This window comes from Triplophysa dalaica, chromosome 8, assembly GCF_015846415.1.
Source record: "Triplophysa dalaica isolate WHDGS20190420 chromosome 8, ASM1584641v1, whole genome shotgun sequence".
NCBI lineage: Eukaryota > Metazoa > Chordata > Actinopteri > Cypriniformes > Nemacheilidae > Triplophysa > Triplophysa dalaica.
In genome coordinates this window covers 16,253,106-16,277,068 of record NC_079549.1, presented here as the reverse complement: position 1 = coordinate 16,277,068, position 23,963 = coordinate 16,253,106, and the positions used below count along the sequence as shown (strand labels likewise).

General features: G+C 38.5%; 1 protein-coding gene and 1 long non-coding RNA gene across 6 annotated transcripts in view; one reads left to right on the top strand and one right to left on the bottom strand.

Annotated features, from left to right (window-relative positions):
* The window catches only part of pikfyve (phosphoinositide kinase, FYVE finger containing), a 28,759-nt gene that overhangs the window by 719 nt on the left and 4,077 nt on the right, over nucleotides 1-23,963 (bottom strand). Inside the window, exons 3-43 of one of the 5 annotated variants that reach the window (XM_056755408.1) lie at nucleotides 23,753-23,800; nucleotides 23,388-23,546; nucleotides 19,132-19,143; nucleotides 18,286-18,395; nucleotides 18,016-18,187; nucleotides 17,423-17,630; nucleotides 16,277-16,303; nucleotides 15,437-15,526; nucleotides 15,192-15,330; nucleotides 14,824-14,981; nucleotides 14,640-14,751; nucleotides 13,987-14,134; nucleotides 13,692-13,907; nucleotides 12,946-13,008; nucleotides 11,880-12,009; nucleotides 11,188-11,368; nucleotides 10,229-10,303; nucleotides 10,036-10,143; nucleotides 9,784-9,924; nucleotides 9,529-9,655; nucleotides 6,375-7,570; nucleotides 6,188-6,288; nucleotides 5,992-6,063; nucleotides 5,309-5,480; nucleotides 5,023-5,201; nucleotides 4,799-4,912; nucleotides 4,612-4,720; nucleotides 4,353-4,507; nucleotides 4,171-4,267; nucleotides 4,019-4,079; nucleotides 3,794-3,934; nucleotides 3,589-3,709; nucleotides 3,403-3,498; nucleotides 3,237-3,320; nucleotides 2,565-2,659; nucleotides 2,396-2,455; nucleotides 1,735-1,911; nucleotides 1,554-1,657; nucleotides 1,039-1,167; nucleotides 659-920; nucleotides 33-107 (exon numbers count right to left, since the gene is read on the bottom strand). In XM_056755408.1, coding sequence (XP_056611386.1) covers nucleotides 33-107; nucleotides 659-920; nucleotides 1,039-1,167; nucleotides 1,554-1,657; nucleotides 1,735-1,911; nucleotides 2,396-2,455; nucleotides 2,565-2,659; nucleotides 3,237-3,320; nucleotides 3,403-3,498; nucleotides 3,589-3,709; nucleotides 3,794-3,934; nucleotides 4,019-4,079; nucleotides 4,171-4,267; nucleotides 4,353-4,507; nucleotides 4,612-4,720; nucleotides 4,799-4,912; nucleotides 5,023-5,201; nucleotides 5,309-5,480; nucleotides 5,992-6,063; nucleotides 6,188-6,288; nucleotides 6,375-7,570; nucleotides 9,529-9,655; nucleotides 9,784-9,924; nucleotides 10,036-10,143; nucleotides 10,229-10,303; nucleotides 11,188-11,368; nucleotides 11,880-12,009; nucleotides 12,946-13,008; nucleotides 13,692-13,907; nucleotides 13,987-14,134; nucleotides 14,640-14,751; nucleotides 14,824-14,981; nucleotides 15,192-15,330; nucleotides 15,437-15,526; nucleotides 16,277-16,303; nucleotides 17,423-17,630; nucleotides 18,016-18,187; nucleotides 18,286-18,395; nucleotides 19,132-19,143; nucleotides 23,388-23,546; nucleotides 23,753-23,800 — 6,024 coding nt within the window. The remainder of the gene's footprint in view (nucleotides 1-32; nucleotides 108-658; nucleotides 921-1,038; nucleotides 1,168-1,553; nucleotides 1,658-1,734; nucleotides 1,912-2,395; nucleotides 2,456-2,564; nucleotides 2,660-3,236; nucleotides 3,321-3,402; nucleotides 3,499-3,588; nucleotides 3,710-3,793; nucleotides 3,935-4,018; nucleotides 4,080-4,170; nucleotides 4,268-4,352; nucleotides 4,508-4,611; nucleotides 4,721-4,798; nucleotides 4,913-5,022; nucleotides 5,202-5,308; nucleotides 5,481-5,991; nucleotides 6,064-6,187; nucleotides 6,289-6,374; nucleotides 7,571-9,528; nucleotides 9,656-9,783; nucleotides 9,925-10,035; nucleotides 10,144-10,228; nucleotides 10,304-11,187; nucleotides 11,369-11,879; nucleotides 12,010-12,945; nucleotides 13,009-13,691; nucleotides 13,908-13,986; nucleotides 14,135-14,639; nucleotides 14,752-14,823; nucleotides 14,982-15,191; nucleotides 15,331-15,436; nucleotides 15,527-16,276; nucleotides 16,304-17,422; nucleotides 17,631-18,015; nucleotides 18,188-18,285; nucleotides 18,396-19,131; nucleotides 19,144-23,387; nucleotides 23,547-23,752; nucleotides 23,801-23,963) is intronic. The other 4 variants (XM_056755409.1, XM_056755410.1, XM_056755411.1 and 1 more) reach the window with 4 other exon arrangements.
* On the top strand, nucleotides 19,535-23,577 carry LOC130427768 (uncharacterized). The gene is made up of 3 exons (XR_008907348.1): nucleotides 19,535-20,862; nucleotides 21,814-22,074; nucleotides 23,442-23,577. It is a non-coding gene; the product is annotated as an uncharacterized LOC130427768 (long non-coding RNA).

Sequence of the window (23,963 nt, the reverse complement as noted above, 5' to 3'; positions counted from 1 at the left end):
CAGATTTTAAGTTGGTTGTACTAAAACTGTACCTTGACCTCCAAGAATCCCTGTCGACTTGACCACCATTTCCAACTTTTTATCCCATGTGAAAGTCCGGATGTAATCTTAATAAAATAACAAAAATATTGAGTTGTAAGATCCTCTGAAACCAAATTCCCAAAGCTACTCTAACGGTCCAAAGTTTTTGGACACTTGAGTAAATAGTTTCTCATTATTTAAAAAAAAATGATTGATCTGAAAGCGTATGCTTAAATGTTTAGTGGACAAAAATATAATTTTGCTAAAACTATCATTTTAGTTCATAAACAAGTTTTTAAAATGGATGACTTTGACTGAATAATGAACAAAGAACAGTCAATAAGAGCACAGAATATACTGTATGGGAACTCCTTTAATATTGTCAGAGTGAGACTTCAAGAAGCTTTTTGATAAAACGACAAGAAAATATTTCTGCAAATTCTAGTCAAAAGGTGACTACACTGAAGACGGTCTAATGTTCAAACATGTTTTCATTTTTATTTAAACATAATTCCTATATGTTGGAATTAGTCCCTAATGTTGTATTTCATAATTTTGATGAGATTATTATTATTCTTAGATTATTCTTTTCTTGTGTCCAAAAACCACATATTTGAAATGATATGTGAGTTCTTACCTATGATGCCCACAACCAGTTCATTCGTGGTATCGTCACGGCCCACCAGCAGGGAATAATCTATGATAAGGTGGCTAGACAGGAAGTGAGCGTCACTCAATATAGCAGCACGCAAAATGGCCTTGCAGTGGGAGCGGATGTAAAGTGGATTATCGTGCACGAGTTTCAGGAGATTCTCATCTAGAAGCACCACCTCACAGCTCTCCTTTCCATGTTCTGTCTTTACATTCCTGTTTCTTAGAGATCCCTTCAGGTCGAACACCTGCATCGTCAAAACCAGAAGATCGTGAGACAGATTGTGGCCAACAAACATAATTTATGTCTGTTTCTGCATTTCAAAAACACTTATCATCAGTATAGTTAAATGGCTTTGAATAAACCTGTGCCATCTTTCGCCCATAGAAAAGGTTCTCCATCACCAACAGGTCCAGTTTCTTCTCTGTGTTGTTTTGGGAGTTTTTATAGCCGATTCGGTACACACCTAGAATCTTAGCAAGTGCTGTGGGGCGCTGTACATCATGCAAAACAATGGAGTTATTTTAATATAAGAATTAAATAGTATAGACGGTTTCAGTGGCAACAACATAGACAAACATTAAGTGGCCAAAATTTAACTTGCAGACCACTGCATAGAATCAATAATTGTTGAGTAGATGTAAATGAATCTAACACTATTCACATACAATAAAATGTTAATATAAATTGATATTAATATAAATGAAATACAAATTTAATAGTTATATTATAACCAAACACAGACCGGAAGTTAACTTTGGGCCAGGCAAGTGCATCCGATGAAACCATCTATACAAATAGTATTTATATAGCTCACTGTAGTGTGCTTAATATTACTTAAGCTCAAACAAAAAAAGCTCTTTGCTTATTGGCTTGTTACCTTGTGTTGGACCGCTCCTGTGATGTAAGTGAAATAATGGGGTGCAAAATCTAAAAAGGACTGGACCTCCAATCTGGGCATCTGCTTTAAAATAAATCGATCATCTAAGGAGAGACCACAGAGTTATCTACTACCTTAACTAAAATAATTTCTAAATGTCACAACTCGGGTCACGTCACACCTTCAGTAGCATAGAAAACCGCCCCAGACTTTCCTCCGCGAGCCTGCCAGTTAACACAGTGAGACAGTGAACGCACAAAGTCTTCCTTTGAGCTCTCCATAATCTCTTCTCGCATCTTATGAAACTCCTCAGCATAGTAGATCCGACAGTAGAATTTGGCATTTGCGTCTGAGAATTCTGTACAAAAAGATTTCCAATTGAATACAGCTTTGACTTAATAAAAATGTCTAATATGTGACCCTGGACAACAAAACCAATTTTTCCAAATTGAGATGTTTACATAATCTGTAAAATGAAGAAATAAGCTTGCTATTGATGTATGAGTTGTTAGAATATGACAATATCTGGCAGAGATACAACATTTACAACTCCGGAATCTGAGGGTGCAAAAAATAAAATATTGAGTGCCTATGATGTTGTTAATCGGGGCCATCCACTCACAAAAATACATTTTTATATATTTAAGGGTAGGCAATTTACAAAATATCTTCATGGAACATGATCTGTACTTAATATCCTAATGATTGTTGGCATAAAAGAAAAATCTATAATTTTGAATTTTTGTCTTTTACTAAAAATGTTCATGTGCTTCTTAAGACTGGTTTTGTGATCCAGGGTCACATATGATTGTTTCGTTCGGTCATGTGAGTGTAATACTCACGTAGCTCAATGTGTGGATTTCCCATCTGCTTCTTTTGTTTGTCTCCACTTTCAGGATCCTCTGCAAAACACATCCCACAATCAGCATCTTTCATAAACAATTCCATATTAAATCCTGACGTACAGTATTTGTAAGCTGTGGTCAGACTGTAACAGAATCGATGTCTTACTGAGTGGATCAGAGTCTATGCTGCTGCGGCCCAGCTGTGATGTGCTACCCTCACTGGATTTGGCTGGACTGTTCTTCAATCTACTTTCTCCAGCGCTACACACAACAGAAAGGAAGTAAACTTTTGGGTCAATGACGTTTAACGGTCATGTGATGTGACCTATAATATCAATTATTGTATTACACTAAAATTAAAAGATCTCTAACTTTTGTGGCTGAAATATGAATCTCTGATACATGATGCTTAAGTGAATAGTATTTCTAAAACATTTGTATAAATTGTATGGGATTTTCAGGAAAAATATGTTGGCTATTTTAAAACACAACATTACAGAACAAAAATAAGAGACGAGTACTTCCCAAAACTGAAAGAAATACAAATTCTTTGTTTCTATAATTTAAATACTAAATGATGCTTTAAATACTGAAGAAACACTAAAATCACTTCATTTAAAATGCAAACCACGTTCTTAATATTTGAATAAATGCAATATTCAATTTATTTACATAGCGCTTTTTTACAATGTGCATTGTTCCAAAGCAGCTTTACAGGAGCAATAGATATTATTATTTATTTGTAGTTTAAAATTGGCATGTCGAAAATCCTTATACGTCATTGACCCATAATACATCACAAGACTGTATGGCTAAGGATATAGGGAACTGCCTGTACATAATGGATTGAGATGTGTCGTCGACTCCAGGCTTTGCTGTCATCTTGGTGAGCTCATCAAGAGCGGTTTTATACTCCTTACAGCTGTATAACAGATGTGGAATCATTACAAAATACAGAATCAGTATAAAATGTATAATAAATTCAAAACTCTTGAAGCAGTTACCTGAGGGCAAAAGCAATGATGGAGCTGGGCTCTCTCTCACAAACGGCTATAGGAACCCTCTCATGCTCATACATCAAGTAATGCTTGTCTGGATCACTATCATACAAAAAAATATGTATTGTGAAAATAAAGATAAAAAAACCATGATAATGATAATCTTAACCCCTATTATCAATACAGCCTTACAAAGGGAAAGGGATGGGATTGTAGCTGTTGCCTGGTAACAGGTTGGCGAGGATGGTTTTCATGGTGGACTTTTCTTTAACTTGACTGTCATTGGAACCAAGTAAATGTCCGTCAAACATATCTAAGTCAAAGGAAAAGCAGAGAAAGGTGAAAAGTCAGCTTGATGTTAAAAACAAAAGGGCTGTGGAAGTCGGATTTGTCGTACCCTCCGTGATGCTGACAGAATCCTGATCGGGAAAAGACGGTCCACTCGTGACGAGGTCTGAAACCGGTTCGGCAGGAGACGGGAGCTGCAGCAGTGAGGATGAACCTGAGCTTGATGGGAACGTGTTGAGATGCCGGTCCTCTGTGAATCAGAAGAACATTCATGACTGAGCATCATTTCAGAGTACGAGGAAACTTTCATGTGAGCTTTTAGCAATAAACTCACCTTTATCTCCATTTGGGACCACGGGAGAGGGGTTACGAGGAGAGGACTCCAAAGCACTGGTCTAGAATTGAAAAACAAAACACACCTACCTCAGCCGAATATTTTATATATTTTTAATCCTCTCTAGGTATAAACTGTGCATTTTTACTGACCTTACTCTCATCTAATGTAGCCTGTCTGTGTCTGCCGGGACTGGGAGGAACAGACATACGCTTCCTCCCCTTCTCCTGCTGGAACAAGTCTTGAAGTCTAGAGATCAGATAAAACCTATATGAGTTGTTCTTCCGGCAGATGTTCAGTCTCCTCTTTCAAACCATACGAATGGAGAGCTCACCTGTTGTTCCACGACTGTAGCGTCTCACACAAACTCTGCTTTTTGATCACCACTGACTCCAGAACAGCCTGGAGTTGTTGGGGCGAGTCTATGATGCTGGTCTGCAGTCGCCCCTGCAGCTTCTCTATCCAGCCGCGGAGCTCAGATTCCTCCATCTTTAAACAAACATTAGAGCAACTGGACATTAGACAATGATCGAAAGAGTTTCATCGTGAGTTTTTACAACGCCACACTTGCATAATCATGCAAAAAAACCTACATCTTTCTGTGCAAACATGTCCTCCATCTTTTCCTCTCTGGTTTTGCTGAAGGTATCTGTTTTTAAGGAGGTGAGACGGTCATCTATGGCCAGATATACTTGCGCCACCCTACCAAAGAGAAGAAGTGAAGATAGTTCATTTAGTGCACATGAGGTTGGGCAAGAGAGTTTTAGGAAGGAATCTTACTTTTGGAAGAAGTCTTTGAGGTCCTGTTGCAAGTTGGCTTTGGAGGGTCCTTGGTTCCTAATGATGATCTTTGGAGGAGGCAGACAGATCTCCAATAGCCTCACGGAGATGTAGCTACACATGACAAGGATGAATACTATTGGATCGCTACATGAAAAAACACCTAGAGACACACATATTCTGCATATTCAAACTTATGAGACACATATTGTTAGGATGCACACCTGAAGGAAGCCACCATCTGATTGTAGGAAAAATACTGGTGGTAGTCTTTATGGATGGAGTGGCCACAAGGCTCGGCGTTGGCCCGACGGGTGTACTGGTGCCCATAGAAACGCAGCTCTAGATACTTGGCGAAGGACATTGACCAGGAGTCATTAGATAAAGGAACCACCGGCGTCACCTTGAATCAAAACAGAAACTCGTATGAATGCTAGTTCACATACAACATTATTCCAAGATTATAAATGAAGATTGTGACATACTGATCAAATATGTCTAGACAGTTACCTGTTTGCAGGTGCGGCACCAGGAGTAGTTGAGGATTGTGTGTTGATAGCCGGGAACAGGTGAGTCCAGCTCTTTCAGAACAATCTGAACACAGCCAGTGCCATGCACGAAACGCCGGATGTGGTGAACCATGGGGGTCTCACAATACACGCTTGGACACTGGTATGAGGGTCTGAACCGGAACCATAACACAACACAAACAGAACAGATGACATTACAACATTAGCATAATATAAGAACCGTTAAAGCTATTTATAATAACTGAGATGAATATATCGCTGCTGACCTCTTATCTCCATATTTTGTGATTTTTACTTTTTGCCTTAAATCAAAAATGTTTTATGTTTGTCACTAGGTTTTGCAAATATCTTACCAATAAAAAGCATTAAAAAATGCTTGTCAACTTTGACAACATGGTATTTAACCATTTAAAAAGTAAAGTGTTTTTTATGTCCTGAAAAACAGCGAACTTGGAACAAGATCAGAAAGAATGTGTATTTAATTAACGATTAAATATATACGGTTTATTTATATTACTTATAAACTTAAAGCATACTGTATAATCCAATTATTATGCAAATATCATATTTTTCTTCAATATTGTTCAACCCTACTATAAAAACTAGAAAGTATTTAGCAGTGTTTAGTAAAACAACCACAAAAAATGTGTATAAATATATTACCTAAAACAGTATCTCTCCAAAAACACACCGAGTGTCAAGTCATTCTTCCCATAAAACTCCATTGTTACAATCCTGGAAATACAATTTAGACAAACTTGCTGTTTGTACTATTTAAAGAAAACAGTCTGCAATATGACATTTTACTTAAGAAAAAATGAAATAAATATGGTAACAATGCAAGTCTGTTGGGGTGTACCAGGGGCTGACGCAAGGGTTGGGTGCGTTGTTAGATTGTGCTGATGAGCTACTAAACAGCACACAGAGTCGCTGATGGTTGATGGGATTGAAACAGTCCATCTGAAATATAAAAACAATACAGACGAACATGTTCACGACTACATGATGTATATTAATAATGAATGAAAAGTGCTTAAAACCCTCACCTTACTCGCCCACGTCATTTCATTCTGTCCCGCCCCTTTATTATCCTCTTCACTGTCTGCCTTTACAGGTGCCTTAGTGGGCGGAGCTTCACGGAAGAGCGTTCCTTCCCTTTGCCGAATGCGTCCTCCTTGCGCACGGTAGTCGGCCAGCATGCGTGCCAGATTCCTACTGCTGCCCAGGTGCTCTATTATACGAGTGCTTGTGAGTTTGTGGGAGGGCAAGATCTGTATAGTCCGTTGGTGCGAGACGGTCCCATTGATCAGGCTCACAGAACCCGGGCCGGATTCTTTAAGCAGCTGTCTTTTGCGCCGGTCATCAAGCTCCTTAGAGTCTTTATTCAAAAGAGGAGAAAAGTAAACCTGGTCCGGGAAATAATCCCGACTAGGACAATGCAGTCCAGCCGGCTTGAGCAAATACGGCTCCCGAAAGGTAATAAACGGCGAAATGGAGAGGATAATGTCCTTCAGTTCCTGTTTGAATAAGGCCGTGATAGACTTGAGACGATCATCTGAAGAAGCCACTTGTTCTGTCACGAACAAATCCGTGTCGTCCTGCAACGGGTCTCTGAAGAGCCGTGCAGGTGGGAGGGAAGTGTCTGAGCTGGTGCTCTCACGATGCACCAGAGTTTCCTCCAGCTCTTTGTTTATCTCCTCACCGGACATTAAGAAAGGTGGCGACACTGGCTGGAGAACGTTTGATGAGGAGGAAACAGGCGTGGAGGTCTTCATCATATCCTCCTCTCCTCCTGAAAAGGAAGTAACTGACCCATCTTTATTAAACCTGGGGCTCTCTCGATCTTTCTGGGAAGATTCTGAGATGGAGTGCTGCCTGCTATGGGCTTTGATAACCTCCTGGAGCCCTGGCTCAAAATCCGCTTCTGATGCCAAAATGAGGTTCTCCAGTGTGTACCCATCATTATCCAGACTATCTATTTCTCTAACCGTCTCTTCTTCTTCTTCCAAAGTGGTGCTTTCCAGCAGGCACGGCAAGGAAGAGCTCTCAGTAAGGCTGGGAGGCATAGCAAATTCATCCATGAGGAAGGAGATCTCCAGCTGGGAATGGTAAGCTACAAACACCATAAAAATGATGACCTCTTTCACACGTGCCAGCTCATACTCGGATGCGCCACGGAGCTTGATGGTGCAGCCCAGGTGAGGAAGACAGCCCTCGAAAAACAACAGGCTCTTCAGCTCATCTGTTGAACGGAATGAATCATGTGAATTTTACGAAGCATTTACAACTAAAAAAAGTGGGAAAGTGACAAGAATCTACAAAAACAAGAGTGAAACCTGTCCACAGTTGTCATGTCCACATTGGAAGCCATGTGAAGTCACAACAGATTAGAAAATATTATTATTTTTGCCCACACCAGCTGTAAAATTTATAAGCAACAAGCTACACTGGATTCTAAAAGAGTTTTTTTAAACCCGAGCATTGCGTTATTGTGGACTCAAAAATAAACCCTTAAAAAACACTCTCCAAAGTGTAATATAAATTCAATAACGCTGGGTTGCAGTGTGTTTGAAAACTGAGGCTGTTTAAGGACACGTTTACACGATTAAAAACGGAAAAGTTTTTCTTTTGCGTTTTTGATAAGTTTCATGTACACACGACAATGTTATCAAAACATTCTGCGTTTACACAGATCCGCAATAATGACTAAAACGCTGTATTACGCATGCCACGCCAGTAGTTGGGGACATCACTTTGTAAAGAAAAAATACCAGAGTCCCTGACGATTAATTGATGGTTTATTGGAGGCGGACTTCCCACCCGCTACTTGTCCTCCCGGGTCTGATCCGAAAGCGCCGTTTACAAACCCTTCGTCGCCATGAATGAGTGTTAAGAGTGTTTTGCTGTGGATAAATGATAAGTCTCCGCTGCTGGTTATAGCACTGGCGAAGTAAATATACACTTTGCTGGAGAAGCGTTAACAAACAATTGAGCAGCGCAAATAAACCCATGTAATCAGCCATTGTTGTTTTTGTTTCTTCTTCTTCGTTGTGTTTGGGTGTATACGCTCATACCAAACCCCCAAACCTAATACGCATGCGCACGATGTCGTTTTATCATTCTTGCATACTTCAGGGTTTACACGGAAATGAGAACCCCATGGTTTTCAAAAACTTGCACTTTTTGTTACCCGTTTTCAAAAGTTTGCGTTATCAGTCCCCTAAAACGCCGTTTCCCAGTAAACGGACAGCCACATCGCATAAATTGTTTTGCGCTTCACTTGAAAACAGTCTAGTGTAAACGGCCCCTAAAACGCTAAGTCATTTCACATGGTCATGTGACCCATTCAGCAAGATGGTGGACGACTATGTTCTGTGTACGACTATGTTACTTTTATGTTACTTTATTTTACTTTATGTTACTTTATGTTAATATGTTACTTTATTTTCAATTGCTTTTGCGACTTTATAGTATTATGTTACCCACAGCAACACACAATCTTACTGCCCGACCATTTAAAAAACGTCCTTTCCACAACATTTCTGCAACATTTCAAACCGGTGTAAACAATCGTAAATGGACATTACGAATGTCAAAGCATGCTCAAAGTGTTTTCAGAAGTTTTAGTGTCGATGAAAATAGGTTGAAAATGCTAGTGTAAACAATGAGCGTTTTGAAACAAAAACACGGTTTGCAAATGTTTTCAGGCCTAAAAGGAACAGTTCCCCCAAAAATAATTTACTCACCCTCAAGCTGTTCCAGATCTATATACATTTCTTTGTTCTGATGAAAGAATTTGTAAGAATGCTTGTAACCAAAGTTCTTGGTCACCATGGACTAAAATAGTAGGAAAAAATACAATGGTAGTCAGAAGTGTGCCAGAACTGTTCGGTTTCCTACATTCTTCAAAATAGCTTCTTTTGTGTTCAACAGAACAAAGAAATGTATAAAGCAATTTTCCTACTATGGTAGTCAATGGGGTCCAAGAACGGTTTGGTATCAAGCTTTCTATCAAATATCTTTCTCTGTTATCATCAGCACATTGAATCTTATACAGATTTGGAACAACTTGAGGGTGAGTAAATGAAGACAGAATATTTTTTTGGGTGAACTGTCCCTTTAACTACTTTTGACCATAAGACAACAAGTTAAACACCATTAAATCTAAAAACAGTGACACAAATAAAGATGGAATCTCACCGTTTGGCAGCAGGAAGGAATGTAGATAAAACTTGTGGCAGGTCCCCAAGCGAGGTTTTGTCAGAAGCTGGTCCATTGAAATGACCAAATCTCCCTGAGTCATTCGACTCACGCGGTCCAGGACTTGCTGTGGTCGTTGAAGAGAGATTTTATTTCAAACATCCACAAACAAGCGATCACAGCAACAGGATTTAAATGTGAAACATTCAAATGTCTGACAAAGGAGGAGCTTGATGTCTTTAAGAAGGTACTTACAGGTTTGACGTTAATCACGAGTGTAATTCCGTGCTCCAGTAACATATCCTGAGCGATTCGGGAAACGGTCTTCTCCACCAGCACTAGGTTGGGGCGTAAGTCAGCAATCCTCTGAACGTAATTCTTCAGAAACTCATGCTCCTATGAAAAGTAAATTGTAAATGTTGAAAGCTTTTCAAAGAAATCTGAATATCATTAGCTGACATTTACAGTGACACATAGGCAATAAGGAGTGAGAGGAATGGCCTTTACCTGCAAAACGATTGGGTCTATGCAGCTCAGTTTAGTCTCTTCTCTGTAAAGATACTCAATGGAGCATTTGAGCAAGAGGATCTTGGGATTTTTGATGTAGGGATTCATCTATTATAGAAGTTCAGTCACCGTCAACACAAGTAGCATACGTCACATGTTCAACAGTATAGCATATGGTCTGATAAATACAAACCTTTTTGTGTGCAATATTCTTTGTGCAAACGAAGCCGTTCACTACAGCAGAATCAAACTTCTTTCCTCCTGGAATCTTGATTTGAAAAAAATGTGAATAATTTATCCAAACAACCAAGTGTATAGTCTTCCTAATTGTGAGGGTAATTGAAAAAGCTTTCTATCTAGATTAAAAATGACTTGTGTTCATCTGAAAAAACATCAGAACAGTCATTCATGTAACATTCATATCATGTGATTCATCATTTGATCTTTTAATTGTAAATAAGTCACAAGCTGATAACGGTCATGAGTTATGTCCAGTTAAGGACTGTATATCTTCAAAATTGTCACAATGGCTCACAGCAATCGCTCCATGGCTTTCTTTTCTCCGTTTTCTTCACGCAGCTGGTCCAGGGAGCTGTGATGCCAGCCGAGAGGAGTGAACATCATCTCTTTAGCCTTCTCCTCAACCCTCCGGTTAAACAAAGACTCTACGGAGGACTCTATCCTGCACTTGCTAATTGCACTTCTGGTTAGACCAAAACTACATTTCGTTACACTGTACTTGTATATGTGTAATGACAATAAAGTTGAATCTAATCTAATCTAATCTAAATTTGGGACTAAATGAGGGTGAATAGATTATTACAAAATTTTCATATTTGGGGGAAATATTCCTTTCAATATGAACTAAAAGCCTTTAAGCATTAATTGTGAATGAAAATTTCATCGCTGTCTTTCCAGAACCTTGTGTGTCCAAATTCGCTGCTTTTCAGGAAATGAAATCAACACTGTCCATTTCAAGTGTTTAAATACCGTGTTGTCAAGGACATTTTTAATACTTTTTATTGGTTAGATATTTGCAAAAAACAGTGACTAACATAAAGGATGACTAATAATAATGATTCATGGCAAAAAATAAAAACCATGAAATATGGAGATACAAGGTTTCAAGGTCAGCAGTGATTTGTCCCTCACCTTTTTGATATGAACCAGTTGACGGATATCCATGTCATCATCACAACTGCGTACATCCGGTCGCACCGTCTGCACCACCTGTCTCACCACCGGTACGATGATGTCACGCCAGGAGAGAGACAGCGACTCGCTGTATAGCAGCTGCTGCAGAAGCGCCATCATGTGGCTGTGATTGGCAGACCTGAAGAGAAGGAATGATGCTGGTTTTATTTATAGGCTTTTCTATACTGCCTGGACTGCGGTGCACATCAGGTCTGTGTTTGTTGATCGGTCTGGCTATTGTCTAATAATATTAATTCTATTTAGTTGAACGAAACCGTTTGGGACATTGACATCTAGTGGTCGAGCTTGGTATCGCAGTCTTAATTCAAAATATTGGAGAGGCAAGTTTAGTTTAGTAACTGTTCTTTTGCTTGTTAACAGAAATAATCTACAGGCACTCTATTATTTGCGAATGTTTACCAGAAGTTAAGCGCAGTCGAAAACGTGCGCATGCGCATTAACATTCTTTATGTTGTTGCTTTGCAACCGTCTATTTATAAGAAGTGATTTATAAATCATACCTATCATGTGATTCATCATTTGATCACAAGGATTTTGCTTTTAATTGTAAATAAGTCACAAGCTGATAACGGTCATGAGTTATGTCCAGTTAAGGACTGTATATCTTCAAAATTGTCACAATGGCTCACAGCAATCGCTCCATGGCTTTCTTTTCTCCGTTTTCTTCACGCAGCTGGTCCAGGGAGCTGTGATGCCAGCCGAGAGGAGTGAACATCATCTCTTTAGCCTTCTCCTCAACCCTCCGGTTAAACAAAGACTCTACGGAGAAGAAACTTGTTAGCGATTTCGCAGTTTAAAGGGTCAAAACTGAAATACATGTATAATATTCATGACTGACTGGATAGTGCACCCAAAAACGATAATATCATTTACTCACCCTCAAGTCAAACCTGTACGCCTTTCTTATTTTGAACAATGTTGCTGATTAAAGTGTCATATACAGGTTTTTAATGACACATGTGGTGAATAAATTATGAATTACACAGTGTATCAAATTCGTGTTTCGCCGGACCTTTTATGGTTCTTGTAATATTCTGTGGTACTAATTATTGTGGTAATATTTACTTTGATGTAGCATCATTGTTTAAGTGTTAATTTAGCGCAAGTAAATTTTGAGCTTATAATATTAATTACGATATATCGGTATACTGGAAATAAACAAAAACTGTACACATTTTCACAAATTATTTTCCAATTGTCAATGTCAGAAAATTCTAGGAATTCCTGTAGCACAGGGAAGGTGGGATGAAGCAATGATGTGTGACTACGTCTGGAAATTGGTTCGTGAGCACAGAATTAGTCATAAAAGACAAAAACGATAAAATGTTAACTTCTGAAGTTTTGGACGACACATTTTTTCAAACTGTTATGTTAAACTTTTGTTTTGAGCTCAGTGTTATGACAGTACGTTGCGTACATTTAATTAAACCGAAATGTAATAATATTATTTCGTTTCTATGTGGGTACCATCGATTACATTAAAAAAAATGTGATTTTCAGCATGTTAAACTTAAACGTAAAAATGAAAGCGAAACACAACTTTGTGTTAAAAGTACATTGTGTTATAAGAATATTTTTTGGGTGAACTATTCCTTAAAGTCTTTTAATAGTATTTAACCCTTTATTTTTATTCCAACAACTACTAACCAGACAGAAGTTTAAAAAACAGCACTAAAGACCCTGAAGGACACGTACCTTGAATGAAAGCATCACTGATGGATATGTGCTGACCTCCATCTTCAGAAAGCAGGACTTCCACTGTAGATAGAGAGATTTCACTTGAGACATAACAGTCATGTGACGACATTGAACTCGATAAGGTTAACAGAGTAAATGCCAGAGTGAGGCCATGCCACAGTTTAATGCGTGACAGCACGACTATGAATTGGTTTCGAAAATAATGTTTTTTTGAGGAAGTGGAAGTCATGATACTGCACTGGGAGGCACCCTTGATGAACCAACAGTATGACAAACCAAACAACACATTATGTTCAAAATATATTAATTGCTAGATTGTGGAGGAAGTCATGTGAAACTGAAAAGCAGAAATTCAAGCATGCAGGATTATTTGGGATAGTTGAGGATGTATGATTAACTGCTTATTTATCAATTATTAATCAAGAATTTGGGCATGTTGGACAAGGAATGTTGTGTCTCATAGGTTCTGTACAGTCTTTTTTATTATGGGGAAACAAGGATAATTGAATATGATGTCTTTTAAGATTTGTTTTGCTAGCTTAGAAACATGCAAACATCCACATTAGTCCAATCCAACATTCAAAGCATGAGAGTTTAGAGTTTGTCTTTATTAAAAAATATATTGAACGGTTAGGATGGTGTTTTAGGATGTGACTGTCATAATAAAGCAAGTGAGTTAGTGCTGCTTTAAAGCAGACAGAGGCAAACCAGGATGGCCAACGGGCCTCTCCGCCTCTCCTCACTTGGTGCATGGATGTCGTGTTCTGGGGTGAACGGGTCGTGAGGCTCCATACTTTTTTGCTCGGCTGGATAAGGAGGCACGTGTGGGTACTTGGCCTGCTTCTTGATGTGGAAGTTGACGTTGTCCTGCTCCATGTTCAGATTGATGGAGGCAGAGTCGCTATCAACCGCAGAGTGGAAGCTGCTGACCGATGTTCTTTTGCTGGGACTGGCCGAGCCTGTAAAATTGTAAGTCGGTGGATCAAGGAAAATGAAGCACTGTCTGTTATAGAATGTCAACAGTTTTGAGACACTTACTCGGTGTGACATAGTCAGTTTCGTCCGCTAGCTGTTCAGTGTCACTGTCGTCAAACTTGATGTCTTTAAACCACGACGGTTCAGAGTGTCCCTCCAGGGAATTCACGCTGTCACTGTCTGGAGAGGGAGTTTCTGAGAACTCTGTGCTCTGAAAGCCAACAAAACTGTCACCATACTGATATAATGACTGTCAAAATCATTTATATGTATCAGAAAAATTATATTTCACAAGATTTTACATTTACAAAGAATAAATAATATAGTATATATTTGTATGAGGGACACGGCTTGGTTGAACAACATAGGGAATATAATCGTCAATATTTTCTTATACTGTTATTCATATTCTTAATCATATTCTACAGTAAGCTTGCACAGCTTTATTATTATAAATGTTATATCCATCTAACCTTTATCAGACATATTGAATCTGACACAAAACATAATACATTTACATTTACCTTTAGGCATTTGGCAGACGCTTTTATCCAAAGCGACTTACATGGCTTTATCCTGTACATTTATACACAGGTATTTGCAATCCCCTGGGATCGAACCCACAACCTTGCGTTGTTAACGCAATGCTCTTACCACTGAGCTACAGGAAAGCTACAAAAACAAATATAAACCTGCCATGGATTATATATTCTCACCTGCAGGGGGCGATATAGAGCATATTCATCACGGAAGATCAGATCATGATGAGTGACGCAGTCAAGCCAGCGACCTTCTACCAAAGCCTGTCCAATAGCTATGGCCTGAGCCCTGTTCACGTAGATGGGAAAGTATAAAAAACTCATAATGTACCATTCATAGTTTTATAAAAAAAGTTCCCACCTATTTGAAATGGTGCCATTTCGCAGGAGCCAGTTAACCAACTCTTTGCCCACAATGCAATTGGGGTAAGTACGCAGCCAGTATCGATGGTCCTGGAACTCCATCCCGGTACTGTTGTGACAAATCTTTTTCCAGAGATCTTTAAGTTGAGAAGAATCCTAGGAGACAAATGATTTCCTTGAAGTGACCTTCAATTTACTTTAGTAATAGGCTCTTTGTAAAATGTATACAATTCAAAACCCCTTAAGGGTTCAAAACTGTATGTACAGCATTCAAATTGATTTCCAAACAAGCATTAGTTTTGTGATGTGGGGCACTTAAAAGTTAAGGACGACCTTCCTGACACCAGAGCAAGAAAGATGTTTTACCAAAAGAATCTTTCTCTCCTCTTCACTGTGGTCAGTTTTCTGCATGGCTCGGCTGTTCTGTGGGCTTGCTGAAGTCTCGTAGGCAGGGACCATAGATGACCCGGAACGGTCCAAAGACAGGTTGGTCACACTAGCTGACCTTCAGGTGCAAAATTAACAGAGAGTATTACATTTACAGGTTATTCATTTACAAACATAAGCATAACTAAATACAAGAGATCTTTAGTCAAAATAACCCTAATCACCTCCTCCTGGCCGGTGATTTACCCATATCCTCCTGGACTGCTGAAAGCTGGGAATTGAGTCCACTGTTCTGAGACTCCTGATGAATCAAACTAAAGTGATCACAAACACATGTTTGTTTTAGTATATTTGTGGGGACTTGCCATAGACTTCTATTATTTATATACCGACCTATTCATATTTATGTTATACCTCTATACCTAACCCTGCCAGAAACCTTTCAGCTTTTTTACATTTTCAAATAAACATCATTTAGTACGTTTTAATTAATTTTCTTGTATGGGGACCACTGATTGGCCCCCACAATGTAGGGGATGTTAGGTTTTAGGGGTGTAACAATATATAGAAGTATCGCATATTGCAATACAAAAACATTAAGAAATGTATCGTAGAGCCATTAAGGTATGTCCATCCTAAAAATATTGCAATATATGTTTATGAAATAATTTTTTTATATTTTCATGTTAAAATTGTTATTTTTTTCCTGTGACAGAACTATTCCATTTTGTTAGTTTACATATTGATGGTTGAACCTTGACTGTGGTCAATTCTTTAACAAAATAACAAATGTTACTAAAACTGTTAATGTTTTGGGGGAAGTCATAAAAAAATATATTTTATCTTATCAAATCGTGAGCTGAGCGTATCGTTACACCCCTATTAGGTTATGTTGGAACACACACGCACGCACGCAAACAGACACAAACGAAATAAAAGTTTATTATTTTGAAATTAAAGTTCATAAATGACATTTAAGCCACAAATAACACTGTGTCACACTGAAGAGCAGTAAGAAGTCTTCACTAAGACATCATGCAAAAAAACAAACACTAAAAACTCACTTCTTCCTCATCCCAATGGAATTTTTTCTATGCATGGAGAGAGAAAGGAGAAAAGATGAGCATACAGACTCACAAGACATGGCAGAAGGAGCCAGACGAGAAGAGATCTGAAGTTTATTTGCATCACAATTGCCTGGTAACTGTTTTAAAGGAGTCATTCGCCGGAATTACAAGTTTTTCTTTGTCTTTTGTGTGTTATAAGTTGCCGATGCATGTATTAGACACGTGAAATTGCAAAATGTAAGTGTCGGAACAAACGATTTATTTTATTTAGAACGTATGCTCACCCAGACCTGGCTGAAACGCCTTGTGTTTGACTTGAAGTCAACTTGAAGTCAGCTCGTGGAGTGATTTGCCTAAACCCGGCCAAATCTACACGCAAGTAATGTGGGCGGTCTTGTAAATCTCATTGTACCATCGCCGGCGCAGCCATATGTTGCGAATATTTGAAGAGGCGTTACATTTCCATGCAGTATTCGACCAATCACTATGCACTAGTGACCTGGCCAATCATAGCACATATAGCTTTTCAGAGCGATGAGCGTTTTATAATATCAGCGCGTTTCAAAGAGGCGGAGCAAAGAGGAGATACAAACATGCACTATATGTGGAAAATACAGCGTTTTTTAACCTTAAATCGTGTATACACATAGCATTACATCTAAAACAAACAATAATATTCGTTTTAGCCGATTCAAATGACCCCCTTAAGCACCAGTATATCTCAGTAACTACAACTTAACAAACATGCAAGAAAGCACAGCCAAATAAAAAAGATAAAATAAATGGTTAAACGATAAATGCGTCCTTAAAGAGCAAACAATGATTATTGTAAAGTATAATTTGACACTACCTACATAAACCTCAAAAAGAAAATATCTTCAAATACATGTTCCCCATGCTATTGGCTTCTATTCTGTTTGCTTCTATGTTGGCTTTAAATGAGATGCAGAAGTCATCGTGAAGATGCTTAATACTAAATGGAGCTTGGAGGGCAGATCCTCCACGTGAAAGAGATAAATTAGCAATGATCATGGAAAGAAAAGTGAGTTAAAACAGATCAAAGAAACACCATAGGGATAAGGTTAAGTGAGCACAAACCATGTCATAGATAATACGTTTTTATTTCCAACCCCCTTGTTTCACCTTTGCCAGGCCAAGTCCTCTTCCAGAAAGATGTTCCGGCTGGCTTTACGCCCCCCCACAGGAGTGCGTGGTTCGGTGGGCTCCAACACGCACACGGAGCAGGGCGAGTCCGACAGAGCGCTCAGGTCCTCCCCGATAGAGCTGGAGTCAGCTGAGTGGGCGTAGCTCAGCGCTATCTTCCGACAGTATGTACACGCTCGCAAATCACCTTTAGTATGTGGTGAAATCAGAAATAAAGTTAGATTTGACCAACCGTGGCATGCAAATTTGCATTTACGTTCCTAGAGAATACCTGCGGTGCACATCAGCCGATCAAATCAACTATTGCTAAGTGGTCTGATAAATGATGAATGATGAATGAGGATAAGTAAATCACACTAGTTAGACCAAAATGTCACACTTAAACACACCCCAAAACAGGAAGAATCACTTCAAACATGAGCAGCATGCTAGAGGCGGTCTTACATCTGACAGTTGCTCCAACTATCCCGTGACTGTCCATCACCTAACTTCTCCTTGATAAAGGCCCCTTTAAAGGGGCCACGTCCACATACCAAGCAGCTCCCCACAGAACACCCCAACACAGCACTCACCCGTGTAGCCCATGAACTTGCCAGGAATTTCCTGGTTGCAGCAACGGCTGCAGAAGATCTGGCCGCACAGTCGACAGTGGTGACGGCGTCTGAACGTCGTGAACTTCTCGTTGCAGTCGTAGCACTCTTTACACTGGCTGTCCGGCATCCAGTACTGCTTAAGATCGCTGTCCTGGGACACAAAGGCAGGATTTACGTCTCTCGTCTATCTACAAGATATAGTCTTGAATGTTGTAGTGGATATTCCTTCAATAATCAGGAAATCCGTACCTGACTTTTTCCTTCCATGATCTCCTTGAGTCTCTTGAGGGCCGTACGAAGTTGAACGGCCGTTCGTGGGTCGTGGCTGCCCAGAGGAGCTTCTGATTTCCGCCGACCTTCTATGAATGCAAAGAAGCACCATTACAGTATTCAAAAGTATTACTCAAAAGATGCAGGTGGAAACACAGCACACACGCTCATTCGAAACCATAACCTTATCCTGCAGGCAAAAGACATGAACTAGTACTTTAAAGGGTCTCTAGAGCAGGGGTTCTCAAACTTTTGGGGGGCAGGGATCCTGTAAAGTTCCAAGGGTCCCCTTAAAACAGTTATTAAGCATATGTTAACCACATTTTGCGCACTTATTGAAGTAAGTGTCTTGCTTTTTTTAAACAAAATGCGGACACGTTTCATGGTGATAAATAAAAACATCAATCTTAAAGGAATTGCATGACACAGCTTAAACGAATATTATTGATTCAATGTGCATACACGATTTGAGGTTAAAAAACGGTGGACCCCTTATCAATAGACTGGGAACCACCAGGGGTCCCCAGACTCCACTTTGAGAACGTCTGCTCTAGACTATATCATAAAGCAGCACTGTACTCACGAATGTTTGTGAAATTATGATTTGCATGATGTGCAATGAATGAATATAAGCATATGCATTTATAAAGCTCATGACCAGAAATGTTCAGCTCACAGCACCAAAACGTCAGGCGATCCCCCCTTTCAACACACCCATACACATGCATCAAATTTGGTTAATGTAAAGCAATAGCAGTCCATCTCATTGATGGTTTCACTTCAGAGCCTTATAAAACATTTATAAAATAAATTATAAAGTCTCACCTTCCCAGTCCACTGTGAAAAGAAAGGAAAATATACATACAATTCAAATTTTGATACCCAGATTATTGGAAGTAAAGGTGAAATGCAACTAGGGCTGCAACTAACGATTATTTTAATAATCGATTAATCTGTAAATAATTTTTTCGATTAATCGATGAATCGGATAAAAACAAAAACCAAGAAAAGCATTCATTTCCAACCCTTTATTCAAAAACAGAACTAAAATCTTTAGAAAGTGCACAAGCATGTTGCTCCTTGAACATCCCTGAGCTGTTATAAAAATAATAAAATCAAATAAAAATGGACTAACACAAAAAACATACACATGTATGCTTTACATCTGCCAAATATATAGACTTTTTTTAAATAAAAGTAGCAACTTGAGCTGCCAGAACAATAAATAATTTATAAAAACTAAAGAACAATACAAATCAGAAAACTTAACAGGATTTGTTTGAATGTAAGAACTTGTTCTCTACACTACACTACACTACACTGCAGACAGACACTCGCAGATGCACACACTCGCAGACGCACACACTGACAAACACTGACACACACTCTCTCTCTCAAATTCACTTGAAGCTTATTCATTCAATTACTACCATCATTGTAGTAAGTGCAAGCTTCATTTATACACCACATTTTAACAAAGCTTAAGATGACCAAGAGCTATAAAAGAACTTTAAAATTAAATTAAAAAGTACAACACACACAAATATATTTGTCAATAATAACCTATATGGGAGAAAGCACAGAATATACACTGCAAAAATTGCTTTTCTAACTTAGTAGTTTTGTCCTGTTGTCAGTCCAAATTTAAAAAAAAATCTTATATCAAGAAACATGTACTAGACACATGAAAAAGCATAAGAAATTATGTCTTGTTTTCTGAAAAAACACCTCAAATTAAGTGATTGTTTGCTTAAAGCAAGAAAAATTATCCGCCGATGGGGTACACAAATAATCTTAATGAGATATAATTTCAAACAGAAGTTTTAAGCATCAATTAATTTTCTTGTCTAGTAATCTTGATTTAAGATTTTTTAGATATTTGGACTGGAAATTAGAAAAAATTACTAAGGAAGTTTTGCAGTGTAGCTATACATGACAACAGATTGATAAATGAATGGTCCAAAAAAGGCGAGTGAATAAAAACGTGTCCTTAGTCTAACAATGCAAAGTGCAAAGTAACTACACCACCCCTGATTATACTGTTATTAACCAGCTAATGCTAACTTGTGATGCTTGTCAAGCTGGATAACGAGTAAACACCAGCACCAGGGACATTACGTTCTTCACTTCGAAACGGAACAAAAGTAGGATTCTGTAATGACCAGGGGCGGAGCCAGCCGATTTTGCCGGGGCTTCAGCCCCGGATGTTTTGATTGTAGCCCCGATTCCCGAACGAGAAAAAAAAAAAAAAAAATCCCTTTTTTTTTTTTGAGCCTATGTAAACCCGCGAAATCATAAGTTGTCCTATTTGCGCTTTGGCTTTGCACGTACTGCATAGTGCATACAGCCTGTAAAAATAGACCTTAAAAATAATCTAGCCTAGAGTATAGGCTACATTTCTTTGCTGTCGTTTCTTCCTGTTGAATATGCAGCAGGTAGGGGAGGAGCTAGCAGCAAAGTCAAGTGTCTGAGAGAGTGTTGTTAATAACGACAGACAGCGGGCAGGAAAAATGAAGCAAACGAGACTTTGGGGATTTTTTGGAAAGAAGTCAGTGGGTAAGAATTCATTTTTTTTAATCCTTTAAATCTAAAGATCATCATCTGGATGTCTTCTTTCACTGTATGTCTATTTGTTTAACTAGCTATTAGGGTACTAGCATCACTTGTATGTTACTAGCATCTGATAGAAGTTAGTAGGGGTGTGTGCCAAAAAATTGATTCACAGAAGAATCTAGATTCTCATTTGCAACGATTCAGAATCGATCTGAAATGTCCAATAATCGATTTAATAAATTAATTAGGGCTGGGCAAATTAACGCGTTAACTCGGGCGATTCATTTTTTCAGCTTAACGCATTAAAAATATCTAACGCAAATAACGCAGCGTCCGTTTTTATATCCATTTTGCTTAGCGTTACATGATCATCACGCTTATTCATGTAAATACTTCCAAGCGTGACAAGACACAAGAGAACGCGCTGTATGCCAATGTCCTGTGTGTGTGTGTGTGCGTCTTATGTCAGCTAATCAAGGGACACACACACACACACACGCACACTCCACGCACAGACAGACTCGCGTCAGTTTCCTGCTCACAGTTGCTCACCTGCTCGAGTTCTCTTTTGCTCTTGAACAAACAATAACATAGAGGATTTTGAGTATTCTCATATCAGGAGTCATAATTAGTTAAATAACGTCTTAAATGAACTTAAAGAGTTGTGAGGAAATGAGATGCGCGGGACATCGCGTGAGATGCGCGGCTGTTCTTAAAGTGACAGGAGCACTGATGATGCCTGTCATTAATGTTCATCACAGAACAACGGGAACAGAGAAAATTGAAGCTTTAATGATGATTCATCTATATTTAATTACTAATAATACTAATCATTACTACTAATGAGTAGCAATTGAGAACCAGACTGTTTTTGATAAAAGGCACTTTCCTGAGAATTGAACTTAATAAATGTGAAAAAGACACTTTAATGTCTTTGTTTGTCATTCTGTATAGCAAAGCAGATGAGAGTAGATCATGATCAGAAACCCGATTAGAAATCATTATGGAAGGTGATGAGAGACTACAGCAAGTGATGAGAAAGACTAGCAAGTGGATGAGAGACTACAGCAAGTGATGAGAAAGACTAGCAAGTGGATGAGAGACTACAGCAGGTGATGAGAAAGACTAGCAAGTGGATGAGAGACTACAGCAGGTGATGAAAGACTACAGCAGGTGATGAGAGACTACAGCAGGTGATGAGAAAGACTACAGCAGGTGATGAGAGAGAAATATAACTAATATAGAAGGACATACCAGATAGACAGCAAGAGGTGAATAGTGTATGTTGTATGTTGACTCTGTGTATATGTATTGAGCATAATGTTAAAGATGTATAATGTTATCATGCTCAGTTGAGCAATGGTTATGCTCTTCATATCCAAAAAAAAGGTTGTGCTCAGTTGAGCACTGAGAGGATGTTAGCCTGCCTTGAAGATAATGTTAAAGATGTATTTTGACTGAAAGTAAAGTGTTACTGACTGTAATAAAAAAAAAAACCTCTTCGAGTGATCCCTGTATTTGCATTAAATGTTCTGGGCTAAGCCCCGGATGTCCTTCAATGCTGGAAACGCCCCTGGTAATGACTTAACCTGCTTTTGAACTCCCTTCCTCCTCATCACAGACTCAAACATGTTTGCGTTTCAGGTGCTGGATCATTGCCGCGTTGCTCCCGCCATGTCGCGTTTGCATATTTTGTAGTTAACAAAGTTTTTCTGTTTATTTATTGTGAAATGCTCCCGCACCTATGATGACTTGCGTCGCGCTGATTTCTCTGCCTCCGTCATGTATCTTTCCTCCGCTCGTTTTTTTATTTTTGCTCCGCCCTGTATATGAGGCGCCGAACTCTGCTAGCATCAGTGCGCGAGAGAGACCGAGTGTGTTTACTTCGCTCCGCGCTCAAATAAAGCTTTTTTTTAATAACCAAACGTCTCCGCATCGCGCGACACAACGAATCGATAATGAAATTCGTTGACAACTTTTTTACTAATCGATTTTTATCGATTTTATCGATTCGTTGTTGCAGCCCTAAATGCAACCATGACTCACAAAACGATTGGCTTCTAATCATCTTGTTGGAGCTTCCATAAAGAAAATGACAACTGATAAATTGTAGTCTGTTAGATTTACTTTTGAATAAAGTAAAAATTATATAATTTACTTAGTAAGTGAGCAGAAAACGTTATTGCCGGCTAGCCTGTTTCACTTTTTATTGATGACAGTAAAAGACCAGTGCCGTTATACAGATAATTTGAGGTCAGAGTCTACCCTCAGAATCACTGTTATCTATTGATAATAACCCACATTCACAGTGATCAATCATCAATAAAATACAACACTGAAAACTTTAAATATAAAATAAAATTAAAATATATAAATGGCATTATTTTTCTTTTAATTTTACCCAAAGCATGCATATTTGCATATTCTATCATTATTATTCTGCATTCTGTATAACACAAAATAAATTGTGGACAGCAGAAAATAACAAACAAACAAAAAAGCAATGTAAAGTTAAATGTTGTTAATACCTGATGCAGTAGATGTTCTTCTGAAAAAATCAGAATGTTTCCTTTGTGTTTCAGTGCCATGTATGGAATGGGAGGGACTTGACCAGTTGCGTCGCTGCTCCTGCGGTGATGATGAAGCCGACTGACTTTTCTCTGCTATTGAAGGAGGTCGTCCTTCCTCTGAACATTAAAACCAATAGAAGATCAATAGAAAAACTCTGTCTTGGTCAAAAGGGTGGGAAATTTAAATGTGATTTGCTGATTTAAAAATAATTTGCAGCGTTTTGACGTCTTTTTTTAAATTTAGCTATTCCCCTAAATCATTTTATTTTATTTTTCGTTTCTTGCTTGCTTAACTTTTACTTCTGTACAAGAGCTAGACTTACCAAGTTTAGCAAGCTTTTTTGACTGTGCAATGTTTGCACCTGTTTTTTCTAAAAGGGATAAAAGGGAGATGTTAGAGAACTGATTACTATGAATGAGCTTTGTTTAACATTTTAAACAATTTAAACAATTTTTTTTGTGAAATAATTTTTTTTAACGTAAACAGTCTGGAGTAACAGTTTTATGTGCTAACTAGATTAGTTGAATAAGCCA